This window comes from Rutilus rutilus, assembly GCF_951802725.1.
Source record: "Rutilus rutilus genome assembly, chromosome: 2".
NCBI lineage: Eukaryota > Metazoa > Chordata > Actinopteri > Cypriniformes > Leuciscidae > Rutilus > Rutilus rutilus.
This window is the reverse complement of record NC_140210.1, coordinates 7,879,127-7,905,003: the sequence shown is the minus strand read 5'-3', so window position 1 is coordinate 7,905,003 and position 25,877 is coordinate 7,879,127. Positions and strand designations below refer to the sequence as shown.

At 37.9% G+C, this 25,877-nt stretch overlaps 3 protein-coding genes across 6 annotated transcripts; 1 reads left to right on the top strand and 2 right to left on the bottom strand.

Annotated features, from left to right (window-relative positions):
* Window positions 1-301: 301 nt before the first annotated feature.
* On the top strand, window positions 302-12,450 carry LOC311281306 (uncharacterized protein). Of its 2 annotated transcripts, none has more exons than XM_084394150.1 (22): window positions 302-554; window positions 858-926; window positions 1,065-1,183; window positions 1,520-1,625; window positions 1,714-1,807; window positions 2,991-3,147; window positions 3,243-3,429; window positions 4,859-4,981; window positions 5,075-5,128; window positions 5,234-5,353; window positions 5,587-5,745; window positions 6,716-6,769; window positions 6,869-6,911; window positions 7,478-7,694; window positions 7,862-7,941; window positions 10,268-10,375; window positions 10,465-10,545; window positions 10,876-10,980; window positions 11,078-11,202; window positions 11,287-11,409; window positions 11,698-11,746; window positions 11,859-12,450. In XM_084394150.1, coding segments are annotated over exons 2-22 (2,169 nt in total). In that variant the 5' UTR covers window positions 302-554; window positions 858-924; the 3' UTR covers window positions 11,922-12,450. The 2 variants fall into 2 exon arrangements, with proteins under 2 accessions (XP_084250276.1, XP_084250277.1); XM_084394151.1 differs by having other exon boundaries at window positions 386-410.
* smcr8b (Smith-Magenis syndrome chromosome region, candidate 8b) lies at window positions 12,446-17,658 on the bottom strand. The gene is made up of 2 exons (XM_084394139.1): window positions 14,009-17,658; window positions 12,446-13,111 (listed from the first exon to the last, which is right to left on the bottom strand). The coding sequence occupies exons 1-2, from the start codon at window positions 16,585-16,587 to the stop codon at window positions 12,694-12,696; spliced, it is 2,997 nt and encodes a 998-aa protein (XP_084250265.1). The 5' UTR covers window positions 16,588-17,658; the 3' UTR covers window positions 12,446-12,693.
* Window positions 17,659-18,342: 684 nt separating this feature from the next.
* On the bottom strand, window positions 18,343-25,041 carry mief2 (mitochondrial elongation factor 2). Of its 3 annotated transcripts, XM_084400550.1 has the most exons (6): window positions 24,917-25,020; window positions 24,128-24,230; window positions 23,419-23,561; window positions 21,465-21,621; window positions 20,819-21,144; window positions 18,343-19,937 (listed from the first exon to the last, which is right to left on the bottom strand). In XM_084400550.1, exons 3-6 carry the CDS (start codon window positions 23,551-23,553, stop codon window positions 19,158-19,160), a joined length of 1,398 nt encoding a protein of 465 aa, XP_084256676.1. In that variant the 5' UTR covers window positions 23,554-23,561; window positions 24,128-24,230; window positions 24,917-25,020; the 3' UTR covers window positions 18,343-19,157. The 3 variants fall into 3 exon arrangements, with proteins under 3 accessions (XP_084256676.1, XP_084256675.1, XP_084256677.1); XM_084400549.1 differs by lacking the exon at window positions 24,128-24,230 and having other exon boundaries at window positions 24,917-25,041; XM_084400551.1 differs by lacking the exon at window positions 24,128-24,230 and having other exon boundaries at window positions 20,819-21,141; window positions 24,917-25,041.
* Window positions 25,042-25,877: the final 836 nt, after the last annotated feature.

The window sequence follows — 25,877 nt, the reverse complement described above, 5'->3', positions numbered from 1 at the left end:
GAGTAAGAAAGATTGTGATGTAAGGAAAAAAAAATGTATTTAATTTTTTAGCACTGAGTGGCCACAGACTTTAATTTTATTGGGGAATTTCCAGCACAGCTGCTCTCTTGATATGTTGCATATTATGTTTGCCATATCAGTCTTCCTGTTTAAATGTTCTTTTTTTTTTATTTTGTCTTTTTTGTATAAAAGTCTATTTGGCAGTGTGCAGCCTTTACAAATAAACCAAGAAGATTGGTTGGAATGGGGCAGGAATGGGATGGGCCAAAAAAAAGAAAAAGTGGAAAATACCTAAGTTCCCTATTACTGGCCAGAACAGATTCAGAAAACTGTATGAAAGAAGAGAGCTATGACTGAGGTGGTCACATAGAGCTGCATCATCTGGCTTTTGTTGAATGGAACAAGAAAAGGTTTTGGCATCTGGAATATTTGGGATACTTTCTTTCTTTCTTTCTTTCTTTCTTTCTTTCTTTCTTTCTTTCTTTCTTTCTTTCTTTCTTTCTTTCTTTCTTTCTTTCTTTTTTTTCAAAGAGAAAATACTTTCTACAGCAGAAGTAGGTAGTGGTATGGAAAGGTCTACATTTTTCCTTAAACATTAAATGAATGACTGTTTTTCTAACGCTACACATTTGCGGAGAATCATTAGTAAATACATGACAAGATACTGTTGATACTGTACAGAAAGATAAATATTAAATTTTGTCAACACTACTGGTACATATTGTGTATTGGTGTATTTATGATGTTGTAATATATTGTGTATAAAAGGAATTAAAATTAAATTAAAATTGAACTGGGGGAGGGCAGGACACGACACGACACGACAGACGACACTGACACCATTTCCGATTTGCCAGAGTCACGTGATTCAGCAAAAGCGCCATACTTTGAACGCGCTCATCTGAGGGTTCATTTCGACAAAATATGTAAGTTTAATTGTCTAAGTTACAGAAAACTCGAACAAAGTAAATGTTAAAGTTTTTTTATACGAGACACACGCAATGTTAGTTGAGTTAGGCTGGTGTTCGAGGTCGTTTCTTCCCATTGTCTGTCATGTTCCGTAGGACGCAGCACAACATACCTATAATCATTTTGAGCGATGAAGATGATGATGAAGGTGACTCCTTGATGACCCTCAACGATTCCTCTGTGCTGATTGTTGAAAATGAGAGGAACGAAGCAGGTAACGTTAGTCTGCGTTACACACATTTAATCCATAAACAAAACCAAAAGTTAACTTACCATTTGTGACCATTCATATGCCCCATAAAAACCGTTTTTGGACATATATAGCATGGCGATACCATGTTTTCTTTGACACAAACTGTAGTAAATGCCATGGGTTTTCAAAATTTCCATGGAAATACATCATTTTGTTTGATATACCATGGCAATACATAATTTTGTTTGATATACCATGGCAGTACCTCTGATATAGCTTTATATACCATATATACTATGGTAATCATTCAGTAGCATTGTCATCTCTCTGCTTCTCTTTGTTTTCTGTTGATCTCAGATATACCCAAACATATTGAGGAGCTGGATGAGGACTTGGCCATCACATACTCCCAAACTGCGATAGTGCTTCCACATGCTAGATACGACTGCACCCTGGCTTTCTGGTCAGTAAAATAAGCGAGGCCACTGTCCCGTGAAGGACTTGTGTTGTCTGTGATTGTTTATGTGTCATTGTGTGTTTGCTTGTTCTAGTCGAGCAGAGCAGGACGTCTCAGGACCTCTACAAAATAATGCACAATACTGTGATCAGTGTTTTTGCTACATCTGTGACAACCTGGCCTCCATGGTGAGTTCACTAGCTTCAAACCTAAATCAGACTCCGTCTCATCTATCTAGGCCTTATGTTAGTTACTCATATAAATGGCAGAGTGTAATGTCCCCCAAATCAGAAGAGGCAAAAGTGAATACAATTTTGCTAACAGAAAGTAAAGCATGTTTTTTTGTGACATTTTTGTGTTAAATGAAATAAATCCCAATATTTTAAAGGTGCCATGTGTAAAAAAAAATCAATTCATACTCCACATTCCATACCAAATGGGGGCAGTATACCTCCAGAAAGTGTGTCTGTCTACTCTATGAATATGACATCTTCAAGCTACTCCCCTTCACCTTTACCAGTGAATATGTTCATATTCGTTTTGTTCATATTACATTAATTTGACAGACAGCATTCGCTGATGTTGACCAACGTAACCAGAGCTGCCAACTATCACGCATTCACCGTGACACACGCAATTGACACTTTTCACACGCTCTCACAACACGCATCAATTTTCTCGCGCACAGAAAAATCGCGAAGCAAAGAGGACACGGAGACCGACAGACTAGACAGAGCAGGTTAGTTATGATATAAAAAAAATTTCAGCTCTCAGATTCTGTCAATTTTATTACGCAATTCAAACAATAAATACCGTTTTGGCGCTTGTAAATGTTACGTGACAGATCCCTAGCGCACGTGAACCGATCATCTCTACTAACGTTAGCTAATAGTAAAAAACACGAACACTGTTGAAAGATACAGTAGGCTACAACTTACCGAAATGTATTCCTCATACATAATATCTACCAATCAGTGTTTTTTATCAGCGTGAAGAGGTCAATATTTTGGATATTTTTACCTCAATTTTTACACATGGCACCTTTAATCCTGTTCAGACAGATAGTATTATTTATTATTTTAGAATTTAACATCAACATAAAAAACAAATACTACTATGCGTTATACTAGTTTTACAAATGAAAAAATACACACATTTTTTGCTGTATTTAGTTTTATATATATATATATATATATATATATATATATATATATATATATATATATATATATATATATATTTCTTCGTTTGGTGTGTTGATGGATACTAGGCCTGATTTGTGTTACTCCCTCTATACTATACCAGGCTAAAAACAAGGCCACTTTTGTGTTTGTGAAGCATTGGTAAAGTGCTATTACTTGTGTTTTAAAGTGTGAGTTTTGGACCATCCCTGGCTTTTGCCACTGTAATAGCCATAAGCACAGCGTCTACTGGAAGTCCCTCCGGGATAAGAGCCTGATGGGATATCTGCATGAGCTGAACTTCACCTTTGAGCCGCTGGATATGGATTCAGACCTACGACGTGCAGGTATGTTCTCTCACGCGATTTAAACTGCAGATTTATTGTCTCACGACATGTGCCAGCCTAAATCTTACAATTGTGTGTGTGTGTGTTTGTGGTAGAGGCTTCACTGCACGAATTTGCTGGTAGTTTGGCAATGAAGTATGCAACTTTCTTGTTGGGGTTTGAGAATTCGAACCGTCCAGGCTGTCGGTGTATCTGTCACCGCAACAATAACGACACAACACTGAGTCAAGCCTTCGGATGTAAAGGATGCCATAAACATCACTTTAAGATTCTGGAGTATGAGTGAGTGGTCCTCCTTTTATATTATTTTTAGTATAATTTTGCTATCTGCTTTATAAAATTGGAAATCAGTCACAATTTGGTTAATTTAGGCAATGTAGGTGCAATTGATAAACTGCAAATTAATTTAAGAATTGTGTTTTGGGTAAGAAATTAACTTTACATTGATTGTTATTACAGTATTAGTAACTAGATTTTTAGCAGGACCAATAGTAATAGTGATTCTTAAGGCTGGAATACACAACACGACTTTTACCCCAATTTGCAGTCTAGATGAGTCGACATTAGTTGCCGAAAGTCTGCAGGTTTTGGGCAGTCGGAGTTGACAGAATTCACAGAAAATCGCGTAGTGTATGATGGGCAGAAACTCTGATTTTTAGCTTCAGACTATGATTTCATTCAGTCGGAGGATATCAAAACATGTTTGATATTTTGAGCCAATTTGAGAACACAAATATGTGCACTAGTAACAGAACATCAAATTAGCCTCAATATTTGACTCATTGACGCACAGATAAAACAACTGACTGCGCCACTCACCTCTAACTCCCGTTGTAATCTTTGAAGGAGAACTTGGTAACTTTTTTAACTTAATAAAACTGTCTAGAAATCATTTGGATGGTTAAACAACCTGTTCTGGTGATATTGGTGACTTTCCCCACTCCCCCCAGCGTTCCCAGGCGGAAAACCAACCTTGCAACTTGGAGACTACCGTCCCGGCAAGATAGAAATTGGAAGTCTCGTGAGAAGAGAGAACTAGAACGAGAACGAGCGCGAAACACAAATTGCTTTACGGCAATTCGACATAAACACACACGCATGTATGATGTATTACCAGATTACCCACCTCGGTAGACATAGCTCCACGCGATACAGTTGGCTTGCTCTGATCAAAACAAACACACATGAGCAGCGGTAGAGAGGGGGAGGAGGCCGCCGCAAGTGAGTTTTTTACGACCGAGTTGTGAAATATACGCCCCTCCACAGCTGTAGGGGGAGCTCGTGGGGAAAACATGCGACAACAAAAGGGAAAATCAGAGAAGAAGTGACTAGGGTTCGCTAGAGTTGCCGAGTTCTCCTTTAAAGTCCAAACTGACCGCGTCAACCTCATTCAAATGTGCTTGAGTCTCGCTATAACAACTACTGTGGTCATCTGCATATCCATGTTTGTGTTTCATCTGTCATGCATCTCCAAGCAACAAGACGTGTTTCTGTGTGCGTTTGTTGTATTCGGTACGAACTACGAAGTCTGGTAGTGTATGATGCCCAGTTTTTCCACTGTAACCATTTACAAAGTCGGCAAGTGTATGATGCCTAACGTTAGTGTTTTAAAATCTGTTCAGATTTGAAAAGTCGTGTAGTGTATTCCAGCCTTTAGCGAACGCCATGCTATACTAAAGTTGTATTTTTTCTCCTTTTTTTTTTCCTTCAGTTACACAGTTGTGAGTCAACATATCAAAATGTTTTTTAATGAAGCAAAGAAAGAGAATCCAAAGGCTTCTGTTGTGATGCTATTAGGCGCTATCAAGCTTTTCGTCACTCACACTGTTCCCGGGTAAAATACTATACACTACTGCATATTCTGACCCCTGGTTTTGGTATGTAATGTGTAAAATGCACATCTTGGTTTGTTATGTGTCCCTTGCAGAAACGTTCATGCTGCTACCACTGTATCTGAAACCGTGTCAATGCTCCTGTGGAGGTAATGCTACAAACATGTACTTTTGTGTGTTTACTTGGAAAGTCCCTTTTGCATTTTCTAGTTTTCTTATAAACTTATAAACTCTTATATACGTTTGTCTTCCAGATTTATGACGAAGGTGTGGACGCTTTTAGTTGACTTCGATTTTTCCAGCACTTTCATAAAGCAACTGGAGTATTTCTTCCAGAGGCTTCCTCTGCCTTCAAACTCCACATTGCCAAAAAGGTAACAACACATACATGTGCTGTAATTTGGGTTTGGAAAAGCCATGCACTTTTTGCTTATTGAAGAAAATGTCATCCAAGATGATAATTTCAGTCAGCATTTGCTCCCCTTATGTTGTTTCCTGTGTTTCTAAAATGTTTCTGAGATTTTACTTGTTAATACAATAATTGTTCAGTTGTGGTCTGGCATTGTTTTGTTGTTTTATGATTAAATTGTCTTTTCTGTGGTTGCAGTCTGAGTGTGCTTCCTTGGGATGACCCCTTGCTTTCTGGCGTGATAAAAGGTCAAAATATCACTGGAGAGAGGCAGGTCAAAGGTCGAAAGCTTCAAGTCTTGTATGAACCTCTGAGCGTGATTCAAGCGAGAGTCTGTAAACTTCAACAACAAAACAAGTAATGGCCCTTCCTTAGTGTACTTTTTATGATTTATTTACTGCTTATCAAACCTCTTAATTTACTTCAATGATATATGCAATAAACCTGCACAAAATCTGCACATGCAGAATTCCACAGAAAGAATTCATACATCTGTCATTCACAAAGTTGAATGCATACTTAAAGGTAGATTCACCTAAAACTGTATTTTTTCACTACTCTGAAACATAATATAAATGGAACAAAATATTTAACAATGATCAGTAATAGTGTTGCACTGTTTAGCACATTTTGCCCTTTTTAAAGAGGACCTATTATGCTTTCTTACATTTTTAACTTTCTTTGTATGTAATGTTGCTGTTTGAGCACGAAAAGGGTCTGCAATGTTACAAAGCACAAAGTTCACCTCAAAGGGAGTTATTCTCTATGTCAGTGCGCACTGATTCTGAATTACCTTGAAACTCCTCAATTGTAGAGTTTTCTTCTGGGAACAAACGCGTCACAATATTCCTCATTTAGGCATACGCAAAAAAGGGGGCGAGGCCTGGTTGAGTTCTGAAACACGCTCAAAGCGGTTGACCAATCACAACACACTGGTCCAGCACTTTTTGCTTTTCGGAAGGAGGGGCTTCATGGAGACAGGAACTAATCAGAGCTTTACTGACAGTCTGGGAAAGAGAGGTGCTGAAGCAATGTAATATATGTGGAAAAATTTGTTTTTTGAACATTCAAGCATGAAAACCTATTTTAGTAGACCCCAAAAATAAAATCAAGACTTTATAAAAGGGCATAATAACACCTTTTTAAATTAATTCTTGGGATTTTTCCTTGTAAACAGCACAGAAAATGTAGGGCAAAAAGTTTGTAGATTCTGTGTAGAGCCAATGATTATTATTTGAGTTTGTGTTAAGTGTTATTGCTTAGGACCTTGCTAACCTTAATAAAATAATAATAATAATAATAATCTACCCTTTTTTCAACACGTTAGGTACCGTGAGCTGGCTCGCTATCTGAAAGTTGTCAGAAGCACCAATAGCCCCACGTGAGTGCCAGCTGCATATCATAAACATTGTTGTCATATAAGCAGAATATTATTACAATTTATGGTACAATCTTTCATTGTATGTCTGTCTGTATTTAGGCTGCTGAGAATGAGAGACTTGGTTCCCCTCTACCTGTGCAAGGTACATCTGAATAAAGCCTTTTCCATCTGTGCTTTCTACCTTATTTAATATAGCCTTTCTAACTTTTTGATGCAGAGGATTTGTGGCCAGTATGATGATCTACACACCCCTGTATGAAGGACACCCTTCATAAAATATAATTGATCTTAAATATAAAATTTGGTAAAGGTAAATGATTGTGACAATGTAAATGCCCTGTCTTAAAGGAATGGTTCACTTCAAAATGAGAATTCTGTCATGTACTCACCTTCAAGTTGTTTCAAAACTGTATGAATTTCTTACTTCTGCTGAACACAAAAGGAAGATAGTTTGAAGAATGTCGGTAACCAGACAGTTGATGGACCCCATTGACTTCTATAGTATTTTTTTTCCCTACTATGGAAGTCAGTGGGGTCCATCAACTGTCTGGTTACCGACATTCTTCAAACTATATTCCTTTGTGTTCAACAGAAGAAAGAAATTCATACAGTTTTGAAACAACTTGAGGGTGAGTAAATGATAACAGAATTCTCATTTTGAAGTGAACTATTCCTTTAACTGCATTTCTGTTATGTGTGTGTGTTTAGGTTGCCGACTACAGTGGTGCGGTCCAAACAATGTTATCGCCAATGCTCGGTGCCGCTTGCCCCGCCTCCCGACTCACACCTCCACAGTTCAGAGCTTACCTCAGAATTTTTACATCAGGCCAAGTCCCTGATATAGCACAAGAAGAATTTGATCCAGGAAGTGGCCATATGATCATACCTGATCCTTTACTGAGCACCAATTGGACACCCATTGAAGGTAGAGAATTGACAGTGTTTATCTAATGACATCTTCTGAAAGGTTAGTCAGGCTCTTGGTTTCCTGCATTTTTATGTATCTTCCCTTTAACAGATTCTGTATTATTTAAGCTCATCAACAAACAATGAATGTTTATGCTGAATACCAACCCTGTTCCTTCAATAAAGGTTCAAATACATTCAAGATGATGGAGGTATTGAAGTTTGCACTGAGGGTTCTGGACTGCAACGCTGCTGTTTTTGCAAATGTAGGTAAAATATTATATAATGTTTATTTTATATAACTTAATCCACCTTATTCTTTAATGTAAGAGTGATCCTCCACTCCACTGCCATTTGTAAATCTACCGTATTGTTCCGAAATATAAGACACCCCCCCCCCCCCCCCCCTTTCAAGATGTACCTTTTTTGTAGACCAAATCTTGTCTTTTAAAGAAATTCTTTATTTGAAAATAATTTTCATATTGCACTTTTTATATATTTAAAATACAATTTTCTGGTAAAATGCTCATTTAGTAGATTTCACAATGATGGATTTCTCACCTTTTTTATGTACAGTGACAGATGTTGGCATATCAAAAAACACAGGTATTTGATCCGTATTACCTGGTTATCTGATCCAGGGGGATATGATTTTTTTTCCTTTGGCCGATCTTATAGACCTCATGTAGCTCCGCCCCTTTTCAGCGCTGCGCTCATTGTCTTTTGACTTCCGGTCTGTATTTTCACAGCGTTTTGCGTGTTTATTAATGAACGGCTCGTTTTAAAATCTTCCCGGTCGATTTACATTTGTTAAGTCATCTGCTTTAAACATTACAGTCCTCATGATAACTTTCGTTAACTTTACATTAAGTAAATCCACTTGAAAAGCTAATTACTCCTGGACAGAAATGCCTAAGCGCTAATCCATTACGCTGCATCAAAGTGGCCACTTCGAGGACATTGACAGGCAAGTGCATCAATACGTAGCCGAAATAAGAAATGGTGGGCCTCGCTGGTGGGTATGTTCAGCTCTTTGGCAATTTCCAATGCCTTCAGCTGGATGACGGCTCTGGTTATGGGCAGCCCCTCGTGTCTTTTTTCGGCTACGTACTGACACACTTTTCTGTTTCTTCAAAGCGGCCATTGAGCTTTTCTTTGACTGTTAGCATTTTTAAGACTTAGTCTTAACTTATCTTTTTTTGGGCTCACCATCTACCAACATTACACTCTGACTCACCATATTTCTTGTAGGGCTGTAATCAACCAAAGAAATTCTTGGTCGACTAAAGTCCTGAAATTTTCGACTAAAAATCGACTAAAAATGAAAAAAAAAAACCTTTAAATTCATTAGCTGCGCACTGTGCGCCTTGTTGTCCGCCTAAATGAATTATAAATAAACATAAAAATCCAGTAGGCTATTTGCAGTATTAAATCGTTTTTGACGTAATTATTTTGCACTGAAATGAGTCTGACACACGAGTCTGTCGGCTCTGACAGCATTGCATCACGTGCACCTGCGCAATATCATAGCCTATGATTTCCGAAAATAGTACTATGTTGTCAACTAGTGATATCATGACAAGAACTTTTGAGGAATATGTAACATAATTTAGACAATTGTTTTTGTCATATGTATTATAATAACTGACAGACACTATAATTTCAGCCGCTCTGTGCAGCTCGCGAACATAGAAGCAGCTTCGCGGCTGAGAAACGAATAGACTATTAATTTAAAGCTTTTACTCTTAAACACAAAAGGCACGTCCACTTTAATAAAAAAATTATATTTATTAAACAAACCAGATCAAGTAATAATATTCAGCAAACCTTCTAGTAGCCTACTTTCTTCAATCTGTCTCTCTTCTCCAGCGGCTTGGGCTAATCCAAAAGAAGTGAAATCAAGGGGGGTGTTCTGAAGACAGACTGTTACCTGTGAAACAGCGGTGCTCTGAAAACACCCCCATTAGCAACTAGTGTTTTCCACCTGATGAAATGAACGCGGCAAAACTGATTAAATGAATGCGACAAAACTAATGAAATGAACGCGGCAAAAAATCGACCAATCAGAATTTTGGTCGAGCCAGAACGTATCGACCAAATAATCGACTAATCAACTGGGAGATTACAGCCCTAATTTCTTGGGTGCTTTATGAGAGTTGTTTGACTCCTCTGCGTTTATCAGTCCCCAGGGGGAAACATTCATTATTGGACACACATATTTGGCACTCCCCATTGTTGCGGGTGTATTATTGACATGTAAAAGTTTAGACCGCAAATTTAAGACGACACCATTTTTTTCAGATGTATTTCCAAGAAAAAAACATTCTTATATTTGGGACAATGCAGTATATTTATCACTGGCCACCAAACTATATTTTGCATTATTAACATTCTGTCAGTGTTAAAGGCATTATTTAGCTGTTGCATACTGAATGTGTGGCAAACAGTTCAGCATCAAATGCCACCTTATCATAAAAAACATCAAAACCCATTGTGATTTCATTCATATTAACTCTTCATATGTGCTTGTGAAGTCTGTCAGTGTGTACTTTTCAGATCTGTCTTTTATGACGAATGTCTCTTTGTTTGTAGTCAGAAACCTGGGTGTATCTGCTTGGCATTGTCAGTTCCAGTTTTATTACTCCAGATGGTCTTGTCGTCGGTGCATTCTATGCCGAGCCTGACGTCACCTTTCAAGCGGTGAGAAGAGTGTTTATCTTGTGTCTGTCAGGAGGATGGAGAACATACTGAGATGTTTTGGAGACAAATAGTGATGTGTTTCTGTTCAGGTGACCAAAGACTCTGCCAATGCAATTCTCAAGGAGCTGACACAGACTTCCCGTATACAGATCCCCAAAACCTTTGAGAATGTGAGTTTAATTAATTAGTTCTGTGCAGTTTTTTTTTGTGTGTGTAAACCTTAGATTATTCGTGACTCACATTTATGTGGCAAATGACATTATCTATAAAGCAGTGTGTCTGATGCCCAATATAATGCCAGTATATTTATGTGTATATAATGATGGTAAATGAGAAGCACAAAAAAATAAACTTCTTAGGCCTCTGAATATCTGGCATATCTGAAATAAATTATGATAAATAAATAATACTCTTTAAATGCCAAATGGGGCAGATCAAACCAGTTATATATTATTATACATTGTTTTGGTGCTATGTTTTATTTATTTTTTTCCCATTAGGGTTATCCTGACCAGGCTAGACTGCTGTTAGCAACTCAGGCTTTGGTGCTGCGCATTTTCCACTCCCAGCTCAGCCCCATCCTCGACGTCATCATTTCCTTCAGGGTGCTTATTTTCTGTAGTTATTAGTTAAATTTAGTATTTTTTGATTTTGTGTAGATTCATGTGTGTAATTGTGTGTTTGTGCCATTTGCCTCTTCAGTTCAACCACTGGGCGCTCCGTTGGTTCTTTAACAGTCTGCTGGGGAGGCCGGATGTGCTGCACTACATCCTGTGCTGTCTTCTGCAGGAACTGTCTCATGAGGAGCAGTACCAACTCATACAGGGGTAAGTGTGTGTGCTCACACACATACACCAAAACTGCACAAAAACATCTATGATAAGCATGTACATGCTCTATATCTGTTTCAGAACATGGAGTGAAACTGAACATTCCCTAGTTGCATCCTTCATCTGCTTGTACTTCCTGGAAAACAGTGTGGTTCTAGACTCCTACACCTATCCCATCAATAGCTTGCTTGCCACTTGGAATGAGTAAGAAGCAGCAGTCAATCACTATAGTAAATCCATAACATGTCATATTTCAGCACTGAACGATGTTTGCTGTACATGCATGAACATTAAAAGAGTTATTTCTAATTGAATATTGGAATTGCGTTGGACATTTTGAATATTCCTAATACACCTTATCCGGAGGGATGTAAAAAGGAAGATCGGGAATAAATGAATTCCACTATAAAGAAATTGGAGAATTTTGTTCATATTAAATACATATAGTATTAAGTTTAATTTGTCAACAATTTGCATTCTATTTGTTTTCAGATTGTACTGCCCTTGGCAATTAAGTTTGAGACTGCAACTTGAAAGCAATGTAAGAATCTTGTCCATTAAAGACTTTGGTGTAACAAAAAGTTTACAAAGATATAATTAGATCTTAATAACCCAAGTGTTTTTAAGGTGAGCTGCTCTTCTCTCTCTTGCAGGTGGCCAGACTTACTACAGAAAAGCGTAAAATCCTGCAACAAATCCAATGCCAAGGACAATAAGCCGGACCAACATCCTGAACAAATGAACATGCACTGCATTTCATTCCATGCAATAAGTTTGGACGAGATCAATCTTTCATTTATCCTTTATTATCTGCTGGGGAAATGTTTTATCCCAATGTGTTTGTTTGGCAAAGTGTGAGACGCACTTCTTGACTTCGCTGTGAGACTCACTTCTAATATAACGGATCTTGTTAATAGCTCATTTTTCAGTCAATTCAGAATTTTAAAACTGTAAAAATGAAGAACTCTTGTATATATTAACATTTAACTTTTCGACAAAATGGTCAAACTGTACAGTTTTAATGTACAGAAAGAGTGCCTCTAATGTTTTCAAAGTTTATAAGCGCTAGTTCTACATTTTTTCAATGCCAAGTTTTTTTCTTTTTTGGGGAAATGACCAGTATTTTGTAACATTACAGTACTGTGATTAATAGCTGGAGGATGTAAATCACAATTATATTCAGAAACAGAACAATATACAAATCAGCAGTAATGCAAATAAATGACAGTTTAAAATGCAACACTGAAAAGCTGTTTAATATTGCTTTGTTACAGATCATTTAAGGTTGTGAACTATGACAGTTCTTAGGGATCTTTGCAAAATATTACTGTAAATATTCTATTCAACTGCCTTTTGTAAACAAGATTTCAAAGCATGCAGAAAATGTAAAGACTATACTGTTACAGATGGGCAAAAACAACTAGATGTGCAGTCTAAGCGAAGTATAACTACTGTACAGTGCACAAATCGTTGACTAGATAGTGTGTTTCAGTGTTTGAAAATGGAGGTTGTGGTGTAGCTGAATCGGAGGACATTGGGTGGAATCTCCATGAAGTTTAGTTTAATGAGCTCAGATAAATAGTTGAGGATTTTCTTATCATCTTTGTGAAATTCAGAAAGAAAACATTTTGTCCATGTACTTTCCCTAGACCTTCTGGGTGTAAGGCGACCATGTAAAAATGTTAAAAAGAATGCCCTGGTGACAAGCTTGCTTTGCACACTTTGAGCAAACATGAAGTAGGTGTTTCCACGTTTAAAGTTGCTCCTTGGATCCACCAGCAGGTTGATTAGAGTACCACTGTAGGTTGGGCAGCGCAGTGTCTTTTGATCCACATCTAGAACACTGATGTATCGGCTATAATGGCCCAGGCAGTGAGGCAAAGTTGTGTGAGTAAAACAGCACATCCTGAGTAAATATAAAAAACAAACATTTTGTCAAGGTGAATATTGTCAAGAGGAAGAAATATCCTTCCTCTGCTTGTACTTCCTGGAAAACAGTGCGGTTCTAATCTAGACTCCTACACCTACCCATCAATAGCTTGCTTGCAACTTTGAATGAGTAAGAAGCAGTTGTCAATTATTATAGTAAATTCATGATATGGATCTTTATGATGTAGATGTGATGCATGAATATTAAAAGAGGTTAACTTAGAGCTTCAACTTAGCTAACAGTGTTTATACTAGTGTAATTGCTGAAAGGGTAACTAGATTCTTGTTTTTATGCATCCCAAGTAAAATGCCCCTTTTAATAGTTACTGTATCATTTAAGCTCATCAACAAAGCAATGAATGTTTATGCAGTATATCAGTGGCATGCAACCCTGCTCCTAGAGATCTCTATTGTCAAGTCATGATGTATTGATCTTCCTATAATACTATTTCTGCGTCCAAGCCTCTACTCTGTTTCAAATGGGAATACTGTCTCTCAGCCATTTATGAGCACTTCTTTTATTGCACACTTCTAAGGTAAGTTTTTCAAAGCTCATGATTTACATCAGTCTCCAGGTTTACAATGACCCAGACTCAGTATTCAGAAAAGATGAATCACTAGCCACCTAAGATTTTTAGTATGGCAGTAAAGGTTATGATCATGATTTGTAAGTAATACTACAGCCGTCTGTTTGAGTGTTTGTTGCTTTTTGTACCAGGAGCCTTTGGACTCAGAACTCGGTGAAGGTGTGATTGTCAGACTTAACTGGATACCTTCCTGTTCATCCCCAATAAATATGTCAGACCTAGCTAATTAAAATATTTGAGTTAAAAACAGGCATTCAAACAAGATTATGATGCTTAGTAAAAGTTACCTGTTAAAGCCGATGAGTTTCCAGTTGAGCAGGTCAGTAAGCTGAAGCGGCGTTGAAGTCCAAGGTTGAATGCTGTCTCTGTATCTACTCGGGTGTGGCACGTACACAGACAGTGCTGTAACTAGTCGTCTCACTGCAGCCTCCTCGCTGCCTAGTACCACCAATGTTCGGCCACTCAGAAGGCTATACACTGCATGCACTGCAAAGGGAAACTGTCGCAAGAACTGCAATGCTGCCCGCCCTACTCTGCCACGCCTTCGTCTGGTCCCACCTTCTTTTTTCCCCCTGGGAAGACAAGCTGAGAAAGGGCATTCGGAGGTTGTGGAGGCAGTGGTGCTCCGATAGCTGAAGCAGTCTGACAAATCATCAGGTACTGTCCGACAGGGCTCATCTGGCAACAAGAGAGGGATCGATTCTGTTGCATGACAAGCATCTTGGAAGCTTGACCCACCCAGGGATAAAGTAATAGGACAGTCAGGTGGAGTCAGGGTGACAGCAGGATAAAAACATTGCAACGACTCCAAACAGGCACCTCCATGATCTCCAGGAACATTTCCCATCCCGAAAACACATTCAACATTTTTGTTGTCTTGTTTTTGACACCTGTCTTTCTCATCATTCTCTTGCTCTGGGCTTTCCTCATCAATTGCGCAAGGGTATAAGCCACGCAATTCTTCTTGTAGGATGGATTCTGTCGTGCTAAGCACCTCAATGCTGTCTTCGCTGCAAGTCCGTCTGGTAGGTACCCTCCCTTGCCTTAGACCCTCCAGTGCAGCTGTAGTGGACAAAGGTGGTGGACTTTGCAGTGCTGTATCCATTGGTAAATTTGAACCTTGGGATCTGAAGGACTTCTCTGTCCCTAAGACCTCGATACTATCTCCACTACTAATACTGGTCTTCATCAAAGCTGAAACATATTCCACATTTTCTTGACAATCCAGAGCTGTATCTACTCCCTCATTTTCCAGTTCAGCCTCTACTGGGGCGGTGTCGGATGTCAAGGGTAGGTTATGCTCGGAAGGGGTATTTACAGAGCTGGGTACAACTGGAGATTGGCTAGATCCAGCCAACTCTAGTTTGATTGGCACCATTTCAACACAGGAGGCGTATGACTCAAGACTGACAGGTTCACTTAGAACTGAGGGTGCAGGAAGAAAGGACGGTTGTCGCACTGAGTGTTGACCAGCTATTTCAGTCTGTAATCCAGCACCCTCTTCCAAGTCACATGGATCCTCAAATAAGAAATTGGTAGATTTAAGGTTGCGGAGAAGATTACGGCAGAGGAGTTGTGTGTAGAGATGGCAAATATCTCCTCTGAATGTCCTCTCTATGGAGTCCAGTTGCTGTAGAGCCTGTTGGTGGAAGTATTCGTCACACAATTCCTCGAGAGTTTTCAGACGCTTGTCAAATCGGCAAGATGAAGTAGAGTTAATCAGATGCAGAGAATGCGAGGGTGTGTTTGTGTAAGGAAAAACATTGGATTCTAGCATTGGCTCAGCAAGCTGATCGTGCCTTAAATCATCCAAGTCAAGTTCCAGAGAATGAGGGAGGTCATCTGGTTCGTAAGGGGAGTACTCAGAGTTTCTAAGCTTTCTTGTTGGGTAGCAAGTGACCTGTTTTAAAAGGCTTTTATAATCCTGAATCGATTTTTCTACAGTGGCCAACTCCTGTTCTTTGTTAGGCAATGGCATTGGGCAAGATCCTTGATCCTGCTTGTTCCTTCGATCTCCAAACCGTTTATCTTTCTCATGTGTAATACATGACCTATTCTCATTTTCAGACTCTACTTCCGCCTTTCTTGAAATCCCACATCCGTCTTTCTCTTGTAATTTCATTTCAGTTTCACACTCTTTCAGTTTCACATCTGTATTTCTTTCTAATATAGGCATACCATTCAACATCCGTTCCCTTTCATTGGTGCACTCCACAGATGTATTATTGAACTCTCTTTCTATCTCTCTAAGTAACATGACTCTTGTATACTTCAGATCTCTTAGTTTTATCTCCAGTTCATTCGCAAAGTTCTTCCTGTTCCCCGTTTTCAGACATTCAGAGACTTTGGAGAACTCTGTGGAAAGCTGCTGGAATTGTTGAATGATTTTATTCTCATCAGACGACACATAGGCAAGGCAAAGTGGTCGCACAAACCCTCGAGCCTCCAGGTCGTAGAGCGTAAGGTGGTGCACATACGCAAATGCTCCTTCTCGAGAATCCCCTAAAACTATCTTTGAGTCTTCTACAAAGTTCAGTTTCAAAGAGCCACAACCTGCCGAGCTGGCGAGAGAGGACTGATAGTCCACTGACATAATCCGAAGGGAGAAGTGGTTCAAATCAAACGTCCCACAAGCTTTGGTTTCAGGAGGAACAGTAAGCAAAGGTTGGGGCCCAACTTGCTCCGAAAACTCTGATATAAGAATAAAGTCCTTCTTAAAATTAGCACCAGACATCCTGGACCACGGGGTGATATCCCCAGAGTAGGGATACATGGGCACAGACAGTTCCTCTGGAAGAGCTGATGGGTCTATTTCACTGAAATCTGTTTCTTTAGTAAAAGCCACCAAGTCTGGAGAACCAATCATGGTGGAATCTTTTTTTTTTAAACAAACCGGACAGGGGTGTAAAAAATATTGTGAAATTATACTAAAATTAAAATATGAGGACTGTCAAAATGTTTCACAAAATTAGTTGTGATTGTCTTTTCTTTAGTAAGGCTATTACATCTTAAATACTGATACCTGCTAGTTAAACTTTACATTCAGCAAGACCTGATTTTATAGTAGTTTTACAGTACATGTAGATATAGTCGTTTATAGACTGGTCATCTACCGTATTTACATTCAACATACATACATTCCCCATTTTTTCACTATGGTTATGATTAAAGCATTGTTTTATGTAAACCACTATGTTATGATGACTGCTAAAATTTCTTCGCGAGAACAAATAGACATAACTGTGGCTAATTAAGTGGATTTCATTGGCTGTTTCAAATAAAAATTGCAGGATGTCAATTTGAGAGGCTTGTTACTTTACCGAAAAAACAAACAAAAACAAATTAAAAACTTGTTTAAGCTATTATAACTTAAGTATGCACTTTGTTGTAGCCTACACTGAAGGTCTAAAATTTTAATTAATACAAATTTTGATTTCTTTAATTGCGGAAATGTCATTAAATGTTCAAGTACAAATTCCATAAAATAATACTAAAATAATTAAACTTGTCACTCACATACTTTACACCCCTGAAACCGGCATCTTCAGTGCTGTCCATCCACTCCAGGAGGTCTAGTTTTACTACGTATATCTTTAGCAAACTGATTTGTCGCCAGACCCGAGAATAATAACTACTTAAAAACCACAACAAGCATGAAATTATCCAGTTCTCGCCGATTTAAAAATTACATGCCTGATACAAAATACAAACCATGACATAAACGCAATGTCATGAAAACTGACAGGTCAGTTCAGAATAAAACACGTATAAATCCGTTCGCTGACGGCAGCGTGAACATAGCAATTCACGAGAGTAGCTGTTGGCTAATTTTTAGAAGTTAGTTTAAGTCGTTGTTCAGAAGTAAACAAACATTAAAGCGCTTCCCGGAGAGCAGTAACTGAAGCAGCCTTTGCCATAGTTAGCCATGTGACACCTCTGGTTGGGGGGGGGGGCTCAAACTTGTTTCCGCCTCAGAACCAATTCCTCAAAATAACTGGAAAAATAAGACGTGCTCGTGCTCGTTATTTTGCAGTGTTGAGAGATGGAATACATATTTCAAAATATTACGAACTGTAATTAATTGATAGGCAATGACAATCAAAGAAAATAATCCAGTTAATTTATTTTAGAAAACAAACTTTATTTTACCAGGAAATTCTTTTATATCTTAAAAAAAAAAAATATATATATATATATAATTAATTTTTTTGAATGAGAACACTTCAGAAAGAACACTTTATCTTATATCGACTTTAAAAATCCTCTTTTCTCTGGGTCATTCAATGAAATGTAAATGTAAGTGGCCCAGAGAAAAGGATTATTGGAATAGGATTCCTTAAAATGTCCAAATATCATTAATACAGTTAACCCTTTTTCCCTTCAGAAACATTAACTTATTACACTTTTATGGGAGGTGCTGTTAACTGTTGAGTTCAGTAGTAACATGGCCATATCTTTTTTTATTTGACCTTTCATAAACCGTGACTTGTGCTTATTGTGTTTTCACATGATAGCAACACAAAGGGGAAATCTCTTAGCATACAAAAATCAATGACAAATGGGCGTGCAATCCATTCTAATGGACATGAAAAGCAGAAGCAACACCACAAACAATTGTGAAAAATGTGAACAATCTCTTTATTCAGACATGCATCCCAGTGGTAATGAAGAAATCATATAATATTTCATGTAACCTTATTAGTGGAGTAGGTTTCACCAAAGTGTGATAAATTTGACCCTACAAATATTTTTATTGTTTTTGCAATTTATTTTTTAACCAAATTTGTTTGGCAAAGTTATCATAGGATGTATACATGGAACCTGCATCACATTAACTTTTAGTTTATTTCTGTCCTTTTTAGGCATTTATGCTGCTATTGACAAAAGGGTAGAATGTGATTTCCCCCAATCAAACACACAGTATTTTTGCTACTTTGTAAGCAAGACTAACAAACAAAAATTGATATAAAAATATTTTTGCATTACTGCTTTATTGTCTTAATATTGAGTATTTGCTTCTTCAGGGTCAACATAGCTTCACACCGTCTATAATTGCTGCTGTATATATATAATCATGGTCGACACAGCTCATAATAAAAATACATCTGAAGTCACAGACAAACGGTCTAAATACCCTTATACACACACACACACACACACACACAAGCAAAAGCTCAGAATAAAGATGTTTTATGAAATCTTTCACTTCTTTCAAACCTACATCTAAGCAAAGTGTCTGACTAGGATAGTGCTGCGTAGTAAAATGATGCCCGTCACTTCAAAATCCCCTTTAAAGGAGCAGGTAAGCAGAAATTCACATCAGAGGACTGTGAAGAGACATATAATATCTAATATTACATTCTTTGTTTAAAGATGCATTATTGCCAGTTGCCATAGAGATAGATGTAATGCTCTGTGCACAAGTATAGGAGTGACTCAAATAAGTAGTATCTCAGGTTCAGTTATGGCACAGTAGAGCATGAAGCCCATCTCGTCAATGTCGTCCTCAGTAAATCCCTGAAACAGATTCACATTATGTTTAAAGAAACTAGGCATGATTCCAGTCTCCAGGTATCCGATTAGCTCGGCAATCGCCTGCAGGAACCTATCAGCAAACACCGATTCCGACCAATCAGTTTCCTTTTCACTTATGTGTAGAATGACATTGCTAAGATGGCTGCCGTTGAGCTTGCGTAGTGCAGGGCAGTTGCGGCACACAGCCTTTAGTGTTTTCAGACACTTCTTTCTGACCCCCGAGTCTGCTTTGTCAAGAGCTGCTAGTCTAGTTGTTTCGCTGGTGTATAGGCTCTGGTACCAGACGTAGTCGAATGACCCAGTGATCTCACGCTGCGCCGTAAGCATCATCTCGCTAAGGCGCACTGTTGGCAACACGGTAATATAGAAGCGTTCCCCACTGTCACAACTGCTTTGGGTTAATCCTTGAATCTCCAGTTTGAGCTCAGGTGACCCAAGCACCGGTCGCACCTCGCACTCCAGGGTTCCGGTTAGCGAAGGCCAGTTCATTGATTCCATCACAGCCTTGCCTAGTTGCTCAGAAACAAGCCGTGACGACAGGTATCCACCCAGTAAATGTCGATCCCAGTAGCTCCGTCCCCTTGGGAAGTACTCGAGGTTCTCACGCCGCACCATGCAGAACTGAGGGTGACCCAAAAATGTGTCCTCTCCGGCAATAGGCATCCACAGACTGGACTCCAGCTGTAATAAACACATTTGGAACAAATTTAAAAACAGCTTCAATACAAGTCCAAAGATCAAAATGGTGACATTTGGGAAAGTTAGTTTGAATATGTTCTAAATCAATTTTGGTCAATAGTTGACAAATTTTGTAGAAAGGGTCATCAAAATCTCTGCTCATTTAAAAATGATGGAAAGGCTACTAAATTATATTACATCATCCCCTGAATTTGAAAAATTGTGAATGTTGGTCTAAATATGATCTAAACCAATGTTGGTCATTTAAAAATGCTGGGGGGGAAAAAACATGAAGGACCTAGAAATTATTATTATAATTTTTTTAAGGATAAAAAAAAAAAAAAAAAAAAAAATCTGAAATCCTAGGGAATAAAAAGAATAATTTTAATAAAAAATGTTGATGGCTGGTCTAAAAATAAGCAAAACCAATTGTGGTCAACAGTTGAAAAGTATAGTAGAAAGGGAGTTTTTCACCAAAAACTTAAAAATGGCTTATCAAAAGATATTATGTTAGATTAGATTAGACCCAGAGAATCAAAATAATATGTAAATATCTTGGCATGTTAATAAACATTTGAACAGCTGGTGGCGCTAAAAGGTTTAAGATACAAAACATAAAAATGCAATAAATATATGAATGACATAATATATAAATTATATTTATTAAAAATAAATATAATTATCAACATTTAGCATATCGTTAGCCTCATAGCATAATTGCCTAAGTAATATAAAAATAAAAAAAAAGACTATGCTATGAGGCTAACGATATGACTCCAGGCCAGCTCCAGATATCATGAAACTTGATTTGTCTTTAAGCAACTATAGATAAAATTTGCACACATGCAAGCACAAAGATAGTGGTCCAGAGAGAATCTTGATACCTGTAGAGGCACGATCAGGCAGGCATGATCGGCTTTGACCACTTGCAGGTCGTCGAGCAGTGACCCCGCCAGCATCATGTCTCCCAACGGCATGTCTGGGTGTTTGGAGTGCAGGAAGGCCTGGATCTCTGTGGATATATCTAACGCTCGCTGCTGTGCGACAGACACCTCCTCCGCTGACAGACACACTCGTGTTCTGAAGTACTGCTGCAGACGCTCTGCAAACGTCATCACACACAGATCCAAGCGTTTCCGGCGTTGAGGTGGGTCAGCGTCACACCGCTGGGGTTCAGGTGAGGGTAGGGGGATGGGCTGAGACAGTTCTGCTAAACACACACAAAAAACATTTGCTACTTAAAACCGCATTCACAACCCATTTTACTTCCATATCATGATGTGTTTTAGTGAAACGGGATGTTCAGTGATATCAAAGCCCGAATTTCCATGGGACAAAAAAGGTCCAATTGACATCAACCAGAAGTTTTAGAACTTGAGCAAGTCAAAACATTCTGATAAAAGATTACACAACTTTTGGTTTGACATGCACTGATGAATTGTGCACAATGAGACAGTAAATTTCTTGTCGTTGCCTTTCAGCTAGATGGGAAATACCTTCATTTGGAAGACTCTTTAAATATGCATGTACCTTTCTTGGTTGCGGCTGCAATCTGTTTCATGACTACTCCTTCAATGCCCTTGTGGAGCAGTTTGGGGGAGGCACTAACCAAGCCTAACTCCTCCCAGCTGTCCGTCATCTTCTTGTCAGGCTTCTCATCAGGAGGCCTGCCGGCACGTTCTATCAGCTATGACATCACAAGAAGAAATAAGAGATAAAAATATCAATAAGTAAACAAAATAAGCCATAATAGAGAGTAAACGTTGGGTTCTGGAAATAAAAATCTCATTCATTTTCCTCTACTGGGAATTTTTTTTTTTAACAATAACGTATAAAGCGTTAAAGACAGACCTACTGTGAGCTACAAGTTTTTTTTATAAATTAATGGTATATGCTCCTGTTGAAGTCATCAGCCTACATTTTTTCAACTTAAAAAAAAATAAAAATAAATAGTGCAATTCCTGGTGAAAAACTACATTTCCCATGATCAGAGAATCAAAATAACACATTAGCTCTCGCCCACACCCTTCAAACAATGAGAGTCAATCTCCCTACACTCTCAAAATACTTATATTTGTGTGTGTTGTGTATATATATGAAAAAGAAAGTACACCCTTTTGAATTCTATGGTTTTGTTTATCAGAACATAAAAAAAAAAAAAAATCATCTGGTTGTCAGCAGGTCTTAAAATTAAACAACCTCAGATGAACAACACGTGACATATTACAGTGTCGGTGTCATTATTTATTTAACAAAAGTAAAGCCAAAATGGAGAAGCCATGTGTGACAAACTAAGTACACCCTATGATTCAGTTGCTTGTAGAGCCACTTTTAGCTGTATGACTTTATCAGTCTCTCACATCGTTCTGGAGGAATTTTGGCCCGCTCTTCATTACAACGTTGCTTCAGTTCATTGAGGTTTGAGGGCATCTGTTTATGCACAGCTCTCTGAAGGTCCTGCAACAGCATTTCAGTCGGGTTGAGATCTGGACTTTGACTGGGTCATTGCAACACCTCGATTCTTTTCTTTTTAAGCCATTCTGGTGTAGATTTGCTGGCGATCTTGTGATCATTGTCCGGTTGCATGACCCAATTTCGGCAAAGCTTTAGCGGATGGCCTCACATTTGACTCTAGAATACTTTTGTGGTTTATGAGGTGGTTGTGCTGATATGCTGTGTTTGGATTTCACTGTGCATTATGGCCAAACATCTCCACTTTGGTCTCATCTGTCCAAAGGGCATTGTTCCAGAAGTCTTGTGGTTTGATTAGTAGCAACTTTGCAAACCCTAAGCCGTACTGCCATGTTCTTTTGAGAGAAAATAGGCTTTCTCCAGGCAACCCTTCCAAAACATGCCATACTAGTTCAGTCTTTTTCTCATTATACTGTCATGAACTTTAACATGTTAACTGAGGCCTGTAGAGTCTGAGGTGTAGATCTTGGGTTTTTTGCAATTTCTCTGAATTTCTAGAATTTAATAGGGTGTACTTTCTTTTTCACACGACTCAATGTATGTCACAGATCATGTCGTTCCAAACCTGTATGCATTTCTCTCTTCTGCAGATCACAAAAGATATTTTGAAGAATGTTGGTGAATGAGAACTGAAACTAGTTACCAGCATTCCTCAAAATATTTTCTTTTGTGTTCCACAATACGCATAGTTGTCATTTTTGGGTGGCTAGTGCAAAGCAATTGTAATTCTTTAAAGCAGTTACGTACACAGTCTTGTACCTTTGTCTTTTTGTCTGATTTTCACATACTTTTTTTGTTGTTGCTTGAAATCAAAGTTTGTAATGCTGTGATTGACCTCATAGTTGGTTGGTTTGATTCATGGCTTCGAACTCTTTAAAATATTTTAAAATCTCTTATGGGAAAAATGAATTGAAAAAAATACTTGTTGCACTCTATTAAACAATATTATTTTGACCAATCAGAATTGTGTAGTGTGTAATAAAATAAAAAAAATAAAAAAAAGTTTGTTCACCCGTTTCACTGCTAATGTGGCGATGCCCAGCATCGCAGCTCCGCCGACCCCCAGCACCAGCCGGGCATTGGACAACAGGAAGTCAATGACAGCAGCAATTCCATCTTCTCCTCGCCTTTTTCCAGAATAATACATCACTTCCTCTGTGAAAATGTCAACAGAGAATTACATTACCATTTGATTTCTCACATGCTTCCTCAAAGTCCAAAGTCTGATAGCTTTTGAGTTTAGAGACTTGAAACAAATACATAATTGTAAGAATGTGTTTTTGGACATGCGTCATGATATTCATGGTACCAAAAACACCATGGGGCACTTTGGTGTACCATAAATAGTATATGCCACGGTATATATTAAAGTGCTATTATTATTGCTTTTAGGCATTACAATGAAACAGAAGTAGCGACAGATCTTTACTTCTCGATTGTGACATACATCCAGAGTGTAATGGATTATTTTGAGATGTGGGTGTTTGCAAGATGGATGAATGCAAGCTTGCAGGGGCGGTTTAACTGGACTAAATGATTGGAGAAGTCCTGCATACATCACAAGAGATGTCGTTTTCACTGGAAGGTTCAGTTATGACATTGTGATTAAACATTTTTGAGGTCAAAACATAAAAAAAGAGAAACATTCACTAATGAATTGTACACAATAACATTTCGAAATTTAAAGGGTGAATTTTCATTTAATTCTGGCTTTAATGTACCACCACAGCACTCTTTTATGAAGGTTATTCCCAAAACACATGGTGCTCATGTGTGCTACGTGACAGGCCAGGCATCCGAAGCTTCTCCTGCCACTCACTCTGTCTGTGGATCAGAAATAGCTTTAGGACAGCAGGGTGGTTTGCAAGGTCTAAATTTAGACCCATGTGGCTTAGTAACTCTCCACTTATTCATATGATAATTTTGTGATACTAACTTAGACTTAAATCTCTGGCTGTGATCTACAGATTACAGTAGTCTAAGGCTCGGACATGGATGAATACAGTATCACATAGATACATTTTAGGCCTAATATGTTTTTTTTTTTTTTTATTGCAAAAGGTGCTTGAAAAGTAACAGATCAAAGCAGTATATTCCTGGTTATTGGGTAAAAGGCCAACTGGGTTAGTACACATTAAAGGCCTGCATACAAATGGACTTTAAAACCCAGATAACATTAATTGTGTTTTCCAGAAAAGACAGCTGATGTATTCAAAACTGATTAATGCTATCAGTATGTTAAACAGCACGCCTGCACATCACACATATAACAATGTATGACGTTTTTTCCTTCCTAAATAGTATATTAAATCCCATATGACCACCAAATAATCGAATACTTATTTTCAGTAGTTCACAAAGGGCATAAATTAAGCTGAAAACAACAGTGTTTTGCTCTGTTAGCGTTTGCTAACTTAAACTAGCTGTCTGTTGAATTCAGAAAACCAACAATCTTGGGAACATATTAAGCAGGCAACAATTTATAAACACGACTTAAACAGCTAACTTACCTTTTTACGGTGGTATCAAATCATTGCCATCAGCGTTTAGTATCGAATTCAGTACCTTTGTCTAGTACGCACTTGCTCTCTTACCTATAACAAACACATCCAACGTCACTATCCCGCTGATTGACGTACATCTAGACCAATGAGATGACAGTATCACCTGACGTCAGAACGTTTTGTGGAATTTCTATGCATGTATGGCCAAAAGAAGTAATAAGCGTATCTTACACAATTTTTACATTTTAACAGGAGGATCCACACATAATATTTTTTTTTTATTTTTTATTCTATTTGTGTAACATGTAAATGCAAAAAGTTATGATTTTGATAAATTATATCGTTTCGTATTTTACTTTCTTACACTTTGACAGTTATTTTATCGCTTCTGTATTTGGTTCTGTTGTTCAATGTAGAAAATAAATGAAACGTTCTTCTTGAAAACAGAATAATAAAGCTGCATTCGCATTTGAATGGAGAACAAAAACACTCCAAATTGAATAATTATTTTGTACATTAGCACTTGATAATGTTTATATAATATACTGTATATATATAATTTATATATATATATATGTTTATATAAAACTAATAAATAATGTAGTTTGTGATATTCCGCGAAATAATTATCAAGCAACATTGTGATCAAGCTAATATTGTAATCTGTGAAGAATTGGTGGAAAGTTCTCTCGTGCCATCTAGTGGACAGTCACATCCTTTCATTTACAACCAGCGCTTGAAGAAATAACCTGTGGGATTTGATTGGGTAACGATTCAAGGTTGCATAGCCACACGAAATATTTACATTTTGACTTCCGAACCAAATAAAACAGTGCATAGTGCAAATTATGAATATCAGAACTGGAGCAATTTTTATTTTATTTTTTACTTTCTGATGCATGTTAAATTAAGTGTAACCTGAAAATGATGTTCCTATTCCATATTAATGGACAAAGCAATTAAAAAA

Bases quoted from the DNA above. Each gene is read 5' to 3' on its own strand.
- LOC311281306 (XM_084394150.1), top strand. The intron at 10,546-10,875 runs GTGAGTTTAATT...TTTTCCCATTAG, and splicing joins TCCCCAAAACCTTTGAGAAT to GGTTATCCTGACCAGGCTAG. The intron at 11,747-11,858 runs GTAAGAATCTTG...TCTCTCTTGCAG, and splicing joins GACTGCAACTTGAAAGCAAT to GTGGCCAGACTTACTACAGA.
- smcr8b (XM_084394139.1), bottom strand. From the start codon at position 16,587: ATGATTGGTTCTCCAGACTTGGTGGCTTTTACTAAAGAAACAGATTTC. The intron at 13,112-14,008 runs GTAACTTTTACT...ATATTTACTCAG, and splicing joins AAACTCATCGGCTTTAACAG to GATGTGCTGTTTTACTCACA.
- mief2 (XM_084400549.1), bottom strand. From the start codon at position 23,553: ATGTATTATTCTGGAAAAAGGCGAGGAGAAGATGGAATTGCTGCTGTC. The intron at 21,145-21,464 runs GTACATGCATAT...GTGTGTGTTTAG, and splicing joins TGCAGCCGCAACCAAGAAAG to CAGAACTGTCTCAGCCCATC. The intron at 19,938-20,818 runs GTATCAAGATTC...TGTTTATTACAG, and splicing joins GCCTGATCGTGCCTCTACAG to CTGGAGTCCAGTCTGTGGAT.